The sequence below is a fragment of the Eublepharis macularius genome, chromosome 10 (assembly GCF_028583425.1).
Source record: "Eublepharis macularius isolate TG4126 chromosome 10, MPM_Emac_v1.0, whole genome shotgun sequence".
In the NCBI taxonomy this organism is placed as follows: Eukaryota; Metazoa; Chordata; class Lepidosauria; order Squamata; family Eublepharidae; genus Eublepharis; species Eublepharis macularius.
Genome location: NC_072799.1, coordinates 61,401,310 through 61,417,872, shown reverse-complemented (window position 1 = coordinate 61,417,872; position 16,563 = coordinate 61,401,310). Strand labels below are relative to the sequence as shown.

Genomic DNA, 16,563 nt, shown 5'->3' with positions numbered 1-16,563 from the left:
TCAACTAATCCACAGAGAGAATAATTTACAGCTGCAGCAGGCAGTACACACTCAATTCAATGAACTCTAGCCCATAGTCATTTCTTACTATGGCCAAGACCCAAGAACCAGATGTTACTGATTTCCACTCAGAGACATAAATTGCCAATCTGTCTCTGTACCAAAATTTAGGGTTAGGGAGGTCAGAGTCCAGTCAGAACTGTTTGGCAAGACCATGGAGGTTCTTGTGCTGTTGCAAATGCTGTGAGGGCTTGGGTCTATATGGAGCCTGCCTTCTTGACTGAGGATGAGGTGGATGTTGCAGCTTCAACTGGTTCTGCTGGAACTGAAGATGAGACATTCCATATTGCTGATAATGATAATGGTGGCAGGAAACGTACCTGGGTTTATAGGCATGCTGTTCAACTGGAGTCACACCAAAAGATTTCGCTATTTGTCTGTTCTTTTTCTTTTGGGATAGTGTCTCATCTGTTTTTGAAGAGAAGAGAGATGTATCCTCAAACAGTAGTTCTTCAACCCTAGTTTTTGTGCCTGGGGGAGGAGCTGTAGACCTAAGCCAAGAATGGCGGTCTCATAAACACTGCTCCTGCCATGCCCTTGGCTAAGGTGTCGACAGCATGTCTGCCTGCATTCATCTGCTTCTTCGACAGTCTGATGGCTACCATCTGCAGCAGGTTGACCACAGACCTCTTGTCTTCTGGGCAGTCGGAAATATAGGATGATAATTTCTCCCAAAGGTACAAATGGAAACATCCCATAAGGGCTTGGTAGTTGGCAATACGTAGGTTTAAGGCATAGACACAGTACTGCCACACTATCCAGTTTCCTGCCCTCCCTGTCAGGTAGGGCAAAGTGCACACTGGAAGGTGACGTTGCTGCACCTCTTCCTATCACTAGTGATGATGATGATGGGTGCTTCACTATGGATGGCCTTGTGTTATGTTTGACTTTATACAAAAGTTCAATCTTTTTAGATGTAGCTGGGAGCTCTGCAGGTCTTTCCCATATACTGGTGATCAATTCTTCTAAGGCTTCAAGAATAGGGAAGGCTATGACAGAAGGCGAATCTGCATAGAGGCAGCTGAGGGGTTTATCCTTCATCTTTGGATCCGATGAGGATGCATCCAATTCCAGCACCTTTATCACCCTGGACATCTGCTCCGAGAAGATCCAAAGGTCTTCATTCAGAGAACCAGAGCTCTGACCCACATTGTTGTCGGACAACAGATCCAAGGGGGTCTCAGATCCAATCTCAGAGGTGGCAGTCACAGGTTCAGCCTCCTCTTCCGAGTCGTACTGAGCTTGTAGCTGAGAAGGGTTGGGTGGAGGTAACCATCTCCACCCCGATGATATAGATGGTCACAGATCTGACAAAACATGGCCACCAGGCCCCTCTGGCCATTGGCCAGAGGCAGAGGAATGCAGCACACATGGAGATGTTGATAGACATACGATAAGAGTCGCTGATTCCAAAGAAGGATGCAGTTCTAATTGGTGATGACCTAGGTCCCTCTGAACTGAAGGTGAGTAGTTTCAAGGAGACTCCATCTTAAATCTAGAGGCTCTCAGGTCCAGCAGTGGTGTCGGGGTTCTCTACAAGACTTGTTTGGTTCCATGGACTGGATCTTGCCTCCAGTCTTCTTCCTCAGGTTGCTCTGAATGAGGGATTCCTGAGTCACGGAGCTTGGTCTCACCTTCAGAGAAAGACCTCTCCAGAGAATTCAGATGAAGTGAAGGGATCCTAGGTGTGATTTGAACAACTTCTTCGACCTCAATCTCAGTGGTGGAGTATCAATTCCAAGGAGCTCTAGACTCGGTATGATATCTCTGTCTTGATTTCTTAGGTCTTTTGGGTGGTGGTTCCAAAAAGTACCTTGGATTTGAGGGAGGCCTCGGAGAACAAGATTCTCTGTCCATTTGATCCAACCTCAAGGAAGACACAACCCTAGACGGGTGCTGCTTCGTGGCATATGACTTAGCTGCCGAAAGATTGGAGTCAGATAAGACCTTCTCCCAAAATACGGCCTTTAAACAGAGAGCTAATTCTTGCTGCGGGAGACTACAACATAATGGCCTTCACCCAAACTGATCAAACAAGGATCGTTTGTGTGGATCATCTTGGTACCACATCTAGTGCACTTTTTGAAAAGTGCCCGCTGAGACATTCTGAGGGACAGAAATAGGATGAGAGGTGAAGTGAGACGGAGCCAGGTCAAAAACTTTCTGAAAACACATAAGCCAAATCATGAACCTTAAAGAGGAGTGAAGAACAGTCTGAAGTCAATATAAGCTAGAGGAACAACTGATGAGAGTTTGGAGCAACGGAGCTCACGAGTGAAATTCTTCTCCTCTCGGCAGCTAGGAGAGAACTGAGCAGAAGGGATCATTGCTTCCAGGTAGTCACATACTCATTTATTTTTATTTTATTTTTTTTGAAAAATTTTTATTGGGTTAGGATCAATTATTTTCACATTACAATCAATTCTCCCATTTTCCAATTTCTAACCCCCTCCCTTTCCCCCCCTTTTTGTTGACTTCCAACAGTTTTCCAACCCTTTGTCCCTTTTCCCTTACTCCTTTTAAATTCCTCTATCTAACAAATGTATATTCTCCCTTTATTCTAAGCAATACTTCTTTAACTATTTTTAATACTCTGTACCCAAACTATGAGTCCTTATTTCCATATTGGATAGACAATTTATCCCATTTTTCATAATTCCAATTTCAAATATTTCTATAGATCATAAACCATATAAATCATACATTCATATAAATCAAACAATTTGACTTATACTCTATATGTTACTCATTCTATCTTCTTTCTATTTTAGTTATATTTAATTACATTAATATTTCTATTCTCCTTCAATAGTAAATCTATATAACTATCATCATATAATCAATCAATTTGATTCATATATATCTTCAAATAAACATATTCAGTTTGGTACATTATACAAATCTTACCAGAAAGAAAATATTATTAGTTAATCAGTCCTTATAGTTAACCCTTATGGTTAGTTATTTTCTATCAATATTCTATTTGTTATTCTATATATATCAATCTAATAACCTAACTGCTTAGAGATTCACGTTTACCTCTTCTCCCCCCCGGTAAAGTCACCCCCCTCTACATTTTATTGTACTTCAATAGTTCTTAAACTGCCACAGTTCTCCTCCGACCTCCCATTTCTTCCCCAAATATTGTTTCAGCTTCTCTCAGTCTGTGTTAAACTGCCCTGAGTCCAGATTTCTCAGTTTTCTTGTCATCTTGTCCATTTCTGCCATATACAGCAATTTGTAGATCCAATCTTCAATAGTTGGCACTTCTTGTACTTTCCATTTTTGCGCATACAAAATTCTAGCTGCTGCCGTCATGTAAAATATCAACGTCCTATGATGGGCTGGAATTCCCTCCATTCCCAAGTTTAGTAGCAGGAGTTCTGGGTTCTTATTTACTTGAAATTGCAAAATTTCACTCATTTCTCTTATTATTTCCCCCCAGTACTGCCTAGCTACCTCACACGACCACCACATATGATAGAGGGAGCCCTCATGCTTCCTGCATTTCCAGCATTTATTAGAAGTGTTCAAATTCCCTAGCGCAATCTTCTTTGGTGTCATGTACCAACGATAGATCATTTTGTAAATGTTCTCTTTAATGCTAGTACATGTCGTTGTCTTCATTGTAGTCTTCCACAAGTATTCCCATGCCTCCATTGTTATTTCTTTATTGAAATTTATAGCCCATTTCACCATTTGTGTTTTAACTATCTCATCCTCAGTATACCATTTCAACAGTACTTGGTATACCTTAGATATTCTTTTCTTGTCCTCTTTAAGAAGGGTCTGCTCTAGTTCCGAATTCTCTGTTCGTATACCTCCCTTTACAGAGTCCGAATTATATAAATCTCTAATCTGTCTGTACTGGAACCAGTCATAATAAGGTGATAGTTCCTCCTGCGTCTTTATTCTAAGTTTAGATGCTTCAGTTCTAGTTATTTCTTTGTAAGTTAAACATTGTTGCTCATTATCAACAGCTCTCGGATCTATCACCTCATATGGAACTACCCACAAAGGGGTTCCTTCTTGTAGATAAATTCTGTACTTCTTCCAGATTGTATATAAACTTCTCCGTATATAATGATGCAGGAACATCGAGTTCACCTTTACTTTATCATGCCATAGGTATGCGTGCCATCCGAATATTTTTTTGTATCCCTCTAGGGCTAGTAATTTCTTGTTCTTTAACGTCATCCACTCTTTCAACCACACTAGGCAGATTGCGTCATGGTAAAGTCTCAGATTGGGCAGTTGCATTCCGCCTCTTTCTTTTGCGTCTTGTAGAACTTTCATTTTCACTCGAGGCTTCTTGCCTGCCCATACAAAATCTGATATTTTCCTCTGCCATTTTTCGAATTGCTTAGAGTCTCTGATGATTGGTATTGTCTGTAGCAAAAACATTACTCTTGGTAACACATTCATCTTAACTGCTGCAATCCTACCCAACCATGACAGATTCAGCCTATTCCATTTAATCAAGTCTCTCTCTATCTGAGTCCATAGTTTTTCATAGTTGTTTTTAAACAAGTCTATATTCTTTGCAGTCAGTTCAATTCCCAAATATTTCACCTTACTTGTTACTTCACAGTCCGTTATTTCCGTTAACAATTGTTGTTTCTGCTTAGTCATATTTTTGCATAATATCTTTGACTTCTTTTTATTAATATAAAAACCTGCCAAGTCTCCAAACTCCTTAATCTTATCTATCACTTTTGGCATGTTCTCCAATGGGTCCTCTACAATTAACATTATATCATCCGCAAATGCTCTGACCTTGTATGAATAGTCCTTTATTTTTATTCCTCGAATTTCTTCGTCTTGTCGTATTTGTATCATCAGGATCTCCAATACTAAAATGAACAACAGTGGAGACAGCGGGCAACCTTGTCTTGTTCCTTTACTTATAGTCAATTTCTTAGTCGCTTCATCGTTCACCACAATTGCTGCAGTCTGGTCTCTGTAAATTTCCTTAATTGCTCTGATGAATCTTTCTCCCAATTGTAGCTTTTCCATAGTGGCAAACATAAAGTCCCAGTTTAAATTGTCAAACGCCTTTTCAGCATCAACAAAGAAGAAACCAACCTCTTTGTCACAACGCTTATCATAATATTCAATAGCATTAATCACTGTCCTTAAATTGTCTCTGATTTGTCTGTCTGGCAAAAAGCCTGCTTGTTCCTCCTCTATAACTTCCGAGAGCCACCCCTTCAGTCTCTCCGCCAGTATCTTCGCAAAGATTTTATAGTCGTTGTTAAGTAACGATATAGGTCTGTAGTTTTTCACATTAGTCAAGTCTTGGCCCTCTTTTGGGATCAATGATATATTCGCTTCATTCCAGGTATCTGGAATCCTTTGATCCCTTAGAACTCCATTAATCACCTCTTTTAGGAATGGTGCCAGTTCATTGGCCATTGTCTTATAAAATTTAGCCGTAAGTCCATCTGGCCCTGGCGCCTTTCCTAGATTTGCAGATTGTATTGCCTTACTTATTTCCTCCTCCGTTACTTCACTGTTCAATTTATTTCTCCAAACTTCCGAGATTACTGGAAGTTTCGTTTTCTCCAAATATGACGCTATTGATTCTTTATTTACCTCTTTCTTATTGTACAGCTTAGCGTAGAATTTATAAAAGGCTCTACTAATGGTAGTCTGTTCCAAATACGTTTTATTATCTTCACAAATTTTATTTATTATTTTCTTTTCCCTTCTCTTCTTCAATTGCCATGCCAGTTACTTCCCAGGTTTATCTGCGCCTTCAAACGCTTTCTGATTCAGTCTTTTAAGGTACCACTCCAATTCTTTGTTACTCATTGCTGTTAACTGTTGTTGAAGTATTTTAATTTCCTGATATAATTTCTTTTTCCCTGGTCTCTTTTTTAACTGTATTTCTTTGGCTTTTATTTTCTCCTCAATCTCTTGTCTTTTCTCCTCTTTCTTTTTTCTTGCTCTACCATTTAAGTCCATAAGTATGCCCCTTATAACTGCCTTATAAGCATCCCAAACTTTATCAGTTGGTACTTCTTTATTTACGTTGTATTGTATGAAGAACTTTGTCTTTCTTCTCAGCATCTCCATATTCTCTCCTTCCTGTGGCAAGTCCTCATTTATTCTCCATGCTTTCCTTTTTCTCCTTTTCCCTAATTTCCACATAATTGGATTGTGATCTGAGCCTACCATCGGCATTATTTCTACCTCCTTAGTCCATAACGCTAAGTCTTTTGAGGCCCAGATCTTATCAATTCTTGATAATGTAGAGTGCCTTGCAGAATAAAAAGTAAACTGTCTGCTTTTGGGATATTCTCTTCTCCATACATCTTCTAGAGTCTCCTGTTGTATCAACTCAAAAAAGAGCTTTGGTAATAGTCCTCTTTTCTTTTGTGCCGTTATTGTCTTTTTATCTAGTTCCAAATTTGTCACTCCATTGAAGTCTCCAGCAAGAATTATCTGGTCATATGAAAGATCGTCTAGTTGCTTCCTCAAATCCTCAAAGAAGCTTTCTTTTGCACCGTTAGGTGCATAGACTCCGACTACCAACACTCTCTTTAAATTCCAAGTACATTCCACTGCTATAAATCTGGCTTCCACATCTTTCATTACGAATTTTGGCTGTAGCTCCTCTTTTATATACAACACCACTCCTCTTTTTTTCTTATTTGAGGCCGCTACAAATTCCTTGCCCAATTTTCCCAATTTTAAATATTTTACATCCTGCTTTCGAATATGGGTCTCTTGCAAACAAACAATGTCACATTTTTGTTTTAATAGCCAGTGGAAAATATTTTTTCTCTTATTCGGTGAATTTAGTCCATTTACATTCCAAGATAAAACTTTACACTCCATACTCATAGTCTTGTTGGTAAGTCTTTTTCATTGTCCCTTATAAATCGCTCCATCTCTCGCTCAGATCTAATGCGCTTTTTGGCCCCTCCAAATTCAAAGGACAAACCTTCTGGAAGCTCCCATCTGTACCTGATTTTCATGTCCTTCAACATCTGGATTAGCACTTTATATTTTTTCCGATCTAGTAACACTGATCTGGGTAATTCCTTCATTATGATAATTGTCTTGCCATCAATCTCCAATGGGTCTTGAAACTGTTTAGTCACAATCTTCTCTTTCATGTTTCGTGTCGTAAATTGCACAATCACATCTCTTGGTAATTTCCTCTGGGTTGCAATTCTCGAGTTTACGCGATATGCCACATCAAGGATAGCCACAACTTCCTCCTCCTCCTTCCCCAGGTATTCAGCTAACACCTCAGTCATCTGTTCTTGCGCTGTCTTTCCTTCCACCTCCGGCAGGCCGTGAAATCTCAGCTGCTTCTCCATGTGTCTACTTTCCGCAACCGCCATTCTTCCCCTCATCAGTCTCATCTCTGTTTGTTGCGTGTCTGCTAGATTCTCCATCGCTCCTTCTACTGCTTTAACTCTCTGCTGCGTTCCTTGTAATTCATTTTGTATTGTTTCCATACCTTTCTTCACTTCTGACAGCTCCGATTTTACTGTCTGTTTAACCTCTTTGATCAGCTCCAATTTCATGTCTTTAAGTTCTTTAATCACCTCTAAAAGTTTTTTATCCAGGTTTTCTATTGCCGATTGCCACTCTTTTTTCGACATCGTGGGGCTTGCTTTAGCTCGCTCCCACGAGTCCGCTCTCTTCCTTAACTCCGTGGCGTAAAATTTAATGCCTTTTTTGTTTCAAATGTCCCGGTCTTCTTGCATAAATTAATTTTTAAAGAGTCCAAAATGTCGGGCGTCTTTTCTCTATGGTCTCTCTATGATTTTGTAATCCAAAATGGCCTACTTCCTTTTCCGCTGAAGCCGCGACCCTTCCCCTTTCAAAGATGGCGATTCCCTTCTTCCTGCCCTCCAGCAAGGGCCGCTTCTCTCCAGCCACTCTATTGTTATTACGCACTTCCTGTCTCCCGACTTCCCACAGCAGATCTCACGATGGTGTCTTTTTCTCACAGCTCCATAACCGCAGGTATTCAAAACAATAGTCCAGTTTCTTTAATAACTTCTTTAAACTTAGTCTCTTTTCAAATACAACTCTTGCCGAATCTTCCCCTCCTTTTCATTAGCCTGTTGCAGTTTAAAAATCTACTTTTATTCCTCTCTGCTTTTATCAATCTGTCCCGTATCGGAAGATAGTGATCTTTACCTTCTCATTCACTTTTCTCGGGTTGTAATCGCTGTTTCGATTTTAGCTTCTCCTCTCCACTTCTTCCCCCAATCGAAGCTTGGGTATGTAGGTCTTATGCCAGCCGAATTGGCCCCAGAACTGCCGCAGAGATTGTAGCCGACCTGTCGCAGGGTGGGACCTCAAGGATCGGGAGGGGACCCGTTGTGTAGAGCCCCCCCTCGTCCGAGATCTAACTCACCCTAGGGTCTTGAGCGTTCTTTGCCTGCTCTCCGCCTGAGAGCAGTCGGCCGCGGGCTATTTTCACCCCGCCGGCCGCTTAAAACGGCAGTCCGGTCAGCTCCGCAAATGGAGCTGCTTCAGACCTCCATAAATCCCAAACCGGAAGTCTCCAGTCACATACTCATTTAAGCGGGAAAACGAGTGCAGATCTTACTGGGAGAAGCAGTCCCTTAATGGAGCTCTCTGGAAGTAATAGCAACTTTCTCTGGTAGGCAGGCCCGCATGTGCACAATCCCAATGTGGGACTGCACAGAAGAATGAAGATGGATGTTAAGATATATGAAGGCAAGATTGGAATATTTGCATTATGGTAAATAAATATATTACTTTTCAGAAGACAACTATAAAACATCACTTCTACTTGATAAGTGTTTGGGCTTGCTAAATATACTTAACCGAGTTCATTTAAATTAATCTCATTCACATTTCAGGAGTTAAGAGGCTTCTAAAAGTGTTTAATGGATTCAATTCCCACCAGCTCCTTTCTCTATAGAGTTGCATGATAGCCATTAATCACTTCACTTATATAACCTAAATTCAGGCAAACTATTTTCATTTAAAAAGTTAATTTCATAAGAGCTCAATTCTCAGGACACAGTTGTTCCAATTAAATATAAGATCAAGATTTTTCATAAATGAAAAGTTCCTTGATAATGGTAAACGAAAGAACTTCTTCCAGTTTTTTCTGTTGCAGACTCTTTTTCACAGCTAAGTGCAGGCATGCAGTTTCCAGGGGAAAAAGGGGGGGGGGGAATCCCACTTTGCACTTGAGAATAGTCATTAGAAAATTACAACATTCCATACTGCAAGACTGAGAGCTCACACACAAACACATACACATCATGGCACTCGTTTCTCCGAAATAGCTTGCTAACAAAAACTCAATCATCAATAAATGGTTGTGAAAAAGCACAAAATACCTCCATTGAATTTCCTTGCTTTAGACAGATTTTTAACCTACCCCTCCCTGGAATATACCACATCCCTATTCCCAGCCTCTTTTAGTTCCCAAACCGCCACCCTTTCTGTGTAACAAAGATCCAAATCCTTCCCCAAAGGGGCACTTCTTGCTCACTCCAAAACTGATGTATGTGGACTGCAGAGCACACATTCCAGCACACAATTCATGCTCTTTCCCCCTTTTGATAATTTACTGCTCTGCTACCAGGATCCCTATATCACCACTGGGCATAACTAGACTTGAAATGGGACGGTATATTAACGTTAGATGTCATACCTGAGCTGGTGTTCTCTCAAATTTGACAAGGCTTCCATTCCATGTAAATAAGAATACACTATCTCCAGATCCTACAAAGAAAGAACACAAACATTAAAATTTTGTAATAGACACGTAAGTCACAAATTCCTGTTTACACTGGTGCATAAAAGAATTAAGACAGAAAGCAATCTTTGACACTGGTGAACTAAGCTTATTGGGAGGTGGTATGCACACCACCCTGCAATTCTTTGGAGCAGTGTTTCCCAACCAGGGTTCCCTGGAACCCTAAGATGTCTTGGGACATTGTCAGTTCTATGAGAAATTGCGGAATAAATTAATAAAAAATTTGAAATACTGTGAAAAATTTCTAATACCCTTCAAAATATCAGTTATTAAGGTAACGTATGCTGACATATACACATAAAGCGAGAAAGAAAGCAAGACAGATACACAGACCAGCCACTGAGCAAGCGAGACAGAGAGACAGGCAGGTAGCAGCTCTTTACAAATAAATTTTCTTGACAATAATTTAGCAGTAATTGAATTGCACTCCCCATCATCAACTTTTTCTGGACTGTAAACATTTTCTTAACTAGGGATTACTTGGGCTTTGAAAAATTGATTTAAGGGTTATGTACAAAAGTTCCTCTGTGTACAAAAAGGTTGGGAAACCCTACTTTGGAGGAAAGTCAGGATAAATATATATAAATATAATAAATATTAAAAACATCAGAGTACTCTGGAAACTGGGTAATTTCTCTATTTCACAGTACTCGAATGTTTAGAAATCCTTTTTATGTCCAAAATATGTCCAAGAGCACTAGTTCTGAATACTTAAAACAAAAACAAAAAAAACCTTTAACAAAGGGTTTAAAAAAAAAATCATGGAATTATTTAATTCCCTACCAATGCCACTTCTTTTCCTATTACAAACTTCAAAGATCAATTACAAGCTATATTGTTAAAATAATGGCTAAAACACACACACACACACACACACACACACACACACACTACATATATCCCAACAGCATAGTTTAGTAAAGGTAATGCCCATATAAATACACTACAACAGAGTTTAAAAAGAAAAATAGGATTAAATGAATGCATGTTATTTTATAAAAGTGGTTTTTTCCAACAGCAAATCAAATTTAAGATTAAATTTTAAAACTGTTTATTTCTATTATATAACTTTTTTTTACACACAAAGCATTCTAGACTTCATGAAAGAATGAAACAGGCTATGTTATGGACAATAACATTAAGTGATTAGAAAGAAGGAAGAAACAGTTTGTGCATCTTCCAGCATATACTAAGTTTAATTTTAAAAAATAAATAAATTGTGAATTCAGATAACAGCAGACAAAATGCAAAGATAATTTAAAGAATATGGTACATATGACACTAATATGACACTAAATAATATGACACTAAAAATAAAAGCATTCAGGAACAGTCTGAATGAACTGGACAAAAATCCATCAAGTCTATTGTCCTGTTTCCCACAGAGACCATTGAGATCTTCTGTTTCCTAATTTTTTTTAATAATTACAGTTAGTAACCATTATAACCATTTAAAAACATAAAGATCTACTGTATTTTTTAAAAATAATTGTTCCTCTCCCTCCCCCTCAACTGGGGTCATGTCTCCCTCCCCATCGCATCCCTTTTCACATCCAAAAATAGCAACCTTCACCTTCCCTTCTCTTTTTTTTAAATTTTTTTTTATTTTTCAAACTACAAAACACTACACAACACTACACAAGACTATCACAAGGAAAGGAGAAAAGGGAAGGGGCGGAGGGAATGGGAAAAGAAAAGGGGAGGGGTACCCTACAAACACTAAACACTAAACACTACACTTTAATGTTTTCCCTTCATACTGCCATAATACAAAAATAGCTCAATAGGATAATGATGGAGTGGTTAATCATACAGAATACACATTTCAAATTCAAATTAAACTTTCCTCCCCCTTCTGGGTCCCAGACGCAGTTCTCTCTGAGCAGCCGCCGCTGCGGTGCTCGTCTCCTCCCCCCCCCCTCAGGCTTCTCCTTTTCTTCGTTCATGGTGCACTGGAATTCCGGGTTTTTATCCTCAAAATCCTTTAGTTGATCTTCTGATAGTATCTTATAGGCTTGATCTTTATGTCTAAACCATATTCCTTCCGGAAGTAACCATTTATACTTTATTTCATGGTCCCTCAGAAGAGCTGCGAACTTTTTATATTTAAAACGTCTTTTCCGGACCAGAAATGGAACGTCCTTCAAAATCTTGACTTTAAAACCCATAAAGTCCAAATCCGCCTTGTATGAGTTATATAGGATAGTGTCCCGAATCTTTTTAAATGAAAAGTCAATAATGATCTCGCGAGGCAGCTGTCGCTTTGTTGCATATTTTGAAGAAGCCTGACGGACCTCCAAAATGGCGCTTTTAACCTCTTCTTTAGTTGTCCTCGCGGGTATCGCCAGTAGTTCCGAGACCAAATCCCACAGATCCTCATTTTCCTCCTCTTTCACGTTTTGGAGACACAAAATTTTCTGCGTTCGTTCCACCTGTAGCCCGAACAGTTGGTTCTCCACCAACTTCAGCTCTTTTTTCGTAGCCTTCACGAGTGACGCACTTTCCAAAGCAGACTTCTCTCCCCCCCCCCGCTGCTGCCTTAATGGTTTTCACTTCGCTTTCAATTGAGCCCACCCTTTGATCAGTTTCGTTCAGCTTGTCAACAAAGGGTTTTATGGCTTCCACCACCGCCCTGCGCACCAGTTCTTCGAGCGACTCTCCCCTCTGCAAGGTAGCCGAGATCGACTTACCAAGAGCGGGACTTTGCTTCTTTGCTGCCATTTTAGGGGGGAGGGGGGGCGCCAACCAAATTCTGGAACTCACCGAAGGGGAAGAGCGAGCCTTCTTCAGATCCTCCACTCCTTCACTCCTTCACATACGCTTGTAAAACAGAAGGGATTCGCTTGTTTACAGGCTTCCGCCTGTTTCTTTCATTTGCCGTTTCTCGTTGCCCGGCGGCACTCAAGGCGCCGCGCACGTCTGCCGGCCTCCATAGGGACAAACGGGCAATTTCCCCCCCCCCGCATTGATTTCGGGGAGTTCTTCCCGCAGCGTCCCGGACCCTGCCTCCCTGCCTGGGAGTCCTGGGGGCTAATCCTTGCAGATCAGCCGCCCGGTCAGGGTGCCCGGTCGCTTCCTCCCGGACCCGCCGAGAGGAGCGTCCGGCATGGCTGAGAAAGCGAAACCGAATCCCACCTTCCCTTCTCAATACCAGTGTAGTGATACAGCGTAGCAATTTAGGAAAAAATGAAGTAACTGTGTACTAGTCTCCAATAATACAAACAGTATACAAACACATCTAAAGAAGCCTGCACAGATTCACACAGTATGTTAATGGTTAATTTTGCACCCTAACAGCAGTCATGCACAACTGTCCTGGCTGCAAACTTTGCAAGTGCTTTTTAGGGGTGCTACAGAGAAGAATGGAAAAGCTCCACCAACACCTAAGCAGAAGCCATCCCACATTTCTCTGGATCCTGATCAGACTGTTTTACGCTCCATACTTCATCTGTAAACATAACTAGAAAGAAAAATCCTGCCTTGATGTTCCTGCCATCTTCTTCAACAGTAAACTATATTAAATAAACTATCGAATCAATCTACACAAAGGAGATAAACTATACTATCCCCATGAGGTTGTCTTTGTGCGACAGGATGCTAAACTCAATAACTAGTAACATTCTTCATTGGATCATAGGAGGTAAGAATTTGGAAGATTAAGGAAACTTCACATACAGTATTGCTCTCAATTGTCTTTTTCACGTACTGTTCAAAGAAATTTCTTTTCCAACAGATGTTTGTTAGCTGTTCTAGTGAGATGCAGCAGAGAACTTTTTCTAATAAGAACTCTTCAACAGCTGGCAATTCCAAGATGGCAAGATCAGTCAGTGCCATTAGCTGAAGTAACAAGGGTATGCTGCAATTCCACAATTAAACAAGAAGGAGGCATAAGCTGCTTCTTACATCTAGTTTTGGATATGTGCAGGATTAGGAACAAAGAAGCAACATATAACAGCAGAGAAACCCAATGAAAATAGATCAAAACCATGCAAACATTTTCTAGCTGTAATAAAATTTGAGTTTCTGTCATTTGTTGTCAGGCAATGTATTGCATAAGAAATTTCTTTTTAAAAGGATGTGAATTCCTGAAAACCTGTTCTACAGATCACTAAGAACAGGGCATCTATTAGGAAATAGCTCCCCCTAGCATTCATTGGTGATACAGGAGGATTTTTTTTTAAGTTCACAGGGCTCCTTCTTGAACATCTCAAATTTTCTAATAGTGAAAGAGGTCACTGGGGCAATTCAGTTTCACTGTCACTCTGTACCACCGTTTGCATTATCTGTTGTATCCGATTGTAACCAGTTACAATTACAGCATCCCTTCTACCACATGCATATAAATAAGAATTTTAGCTTGGTGGTGATGTGACATGCACAGCTATCTGTTGACAAACAGTAAAACACAAGCAGGGACTCACGAGAAACTCACAGGACAATTCCCCCACTGGTCACTGCTTTGCCCCAAAGTGTCCTCCTCTCTCTTCCAGCCTGCCACCCTCTCTTCCCTCAGAAGTCATCCTCTGCTTTCTTCAATGCAGCCCAGCATGTGCCTAGGCAGGCAAAGAGCTTGCAGAGACAACACCCTTGTTTTATGGGGGATTTAAACCAGCCCTCCATTTTTTAAAGTTTTCTGATTATTCTGCTAATTCCCCCCCCCCAGGTTTCCAGAACTGTCAGTTTTCTTATCAGTGAGGCCTCAACCCATAGATTTAATAATAATAATAATAACAACAACACAACAACAACAACAACAACAACAACAGCAGCAACAGTTGATTTACATACCATCCTTCAGGATGACTTAACACCCTCTCAGAGTGAAGTATGTTACTATTATACCCACAATGAACACCCTGTGAGGTGGGTGGGGCTAAGAGAGCTCCTAGAAACTGTGACTGACCCAAGGTCACTCAGCTGGCTTCAAGTGGAAGAGTGGGGAATCAAACTCGGTTCTCCAGATTAGAGTCCTGCGCTCTTAACCACTACACCAAACTGGTGTAGACATCCACAGATGGAGCCATACTTGGCTATTAGAATATACACGTGAGAATTGTGGGGATCCATCCTCCCCTTCCCCACTTTTCCTATCCCCAGCTTCACCATGGTGGCAGTTCCCCCTGTCATCAGGACACCAGTGGATTCCCCCAGCCTGCCCGACCCCACTTTCACCACCACTATGGCACACCCCCATCCCAGCCTCCAGCAGTAAGGCAGGAAGCCCCACTGAGCATAACAGCAAGGCAGGCAGCCTTACAGCACCTGACAGCGACTTGCCCACCTACAGCTTTGCTGATGGAGAAGGAGGTACGTTTATGCAAAGTTCAGACTGTTTCCTAAACATGAAAAGGGAAGTTATTAAGCTTTTCATTTGTGTTTTGGAACACCAGTGTTGTAGCCATGTAAGTCTGCTGCACCAAACCCAAGAAGTCTTAAGGTACCCTAAAGTTTCAAAGATTTATTGTATCATAAAGCTTTTGTAGGCTAGATCCCATTTCATTAGGTGCATGAGGCATAATTTCAATACGCAGACAGCAATTTGTTTGTATGCATGTGTTCATAAACACACACATAGTGGGATTACACAACTATGAAATGTGAGACATGTAGTTGTGGTATTTCAACACAAAAGTGAAGAACACACAAGGGAAGCACAGTGACCATTCATAATGGCTCTGCTTCATGATAATGCAGCCTACCTAGTTATGCTAAACAATTAACACCTACAGTGGACAAAGGAAGGTGTGTCTTCTGGGGATTACATACTGCTTAAGCCCAAATGTCAACTCTTTTCCCACATCCACTCAGGAAACACTGTTACAGGACCTAATAATTGTTGGAATATAGGTTGCAAGGTATGACATTCAGTCACTATCGGGTTAATGTTTTTACCCAGTGTACTGCCTTTTTGTATTGACCTGGAAGGAAACCTGGCACAGAGCCAGTGGCCTTATCTATCTGAAAGCCCAGGAAACTGAGAAACTATTATTGGTTAAGAGGTCAGGTGACTTCCTCTCAAAGGGTCAAGTAGAAGCAGATTCTCCATATTGCTCATGAGGTCTTTGTAGAGTCAAGATGTAGGAAACAGAGTTCTTTGTTTTTGTAGCAATCCTGTATACCTTTTTCCTTTAGAAGTAAATGTTTTCTTAAAAGCAAACGAAGTGTCTGACTCTCTATAGATCAAGATCCATTACAACTCTGAATTTTACTATTTTAACCCACTTTTTCCCAACAATAATGTCATCAGGAGCTAATTCACCTACCCATCTTGAAGTATGATACATGCAATCAGCCAATAATATCAATCTGCTATCTACATAGAATTGACAAGTGAAAGTATAATTGAACATAAATTGAACATAAAAATGGTAATAAGGAGAAACGGGGGAAAATATTCCTTGCCTGAAATTCACCATTCCTCCAAGAAACTGAAGGGGAGATTACAGGGTGAAATGATTAAATTAGGTTAATAGAAGTAAAGAAGGGTTTTAAAGGTGATGGCACCTTCTGAAGCCATTACAGTGTTGTCTAAAATAGTTAGAAAGACGGTTATCATCGATTACAGCAACTGAGAATCAGTATTGTGCATATCATGCATAATTTTGAATTCTGCACCAAACATCATACATACTCTGCATTTCATACACAGAACTGTTAAGCTGTGTACTGCAACAAGTTACTCCAAGGCTTTGCAGCAAGCAAATGATTTAACGGAAATCCAGAAACTATCCCTTAAA

General features: G+C 40.4%; 1 protein-coding gene across 3 annotated transcripts in view; it reads right to left on the bottom strand.

Annotated features, from left to right (window-relative positions):
- RAPGEF2 (Rap guanine nucleotide exchange factor 2) overlaps nt 1-16,563 on the bottom strand; it is a 244,697-nt gene that overhangs the window by 145,044 nt on the left and 83,090 nt on the right. For all 3 annotated transcript variants that reach the window (XM_054989494.1, XM_054989497.1, XM_054989495.1), the window contains exon 2: nt 9,722-9,792. In XM_054989494.1, the coding sequence (XP_054845469.1) occupies nt 9,722-9,792 (71 nt within the window). The remainder of the gene's footprint in view (nt 1-9,721; nt 9,793-16,563) is intronic.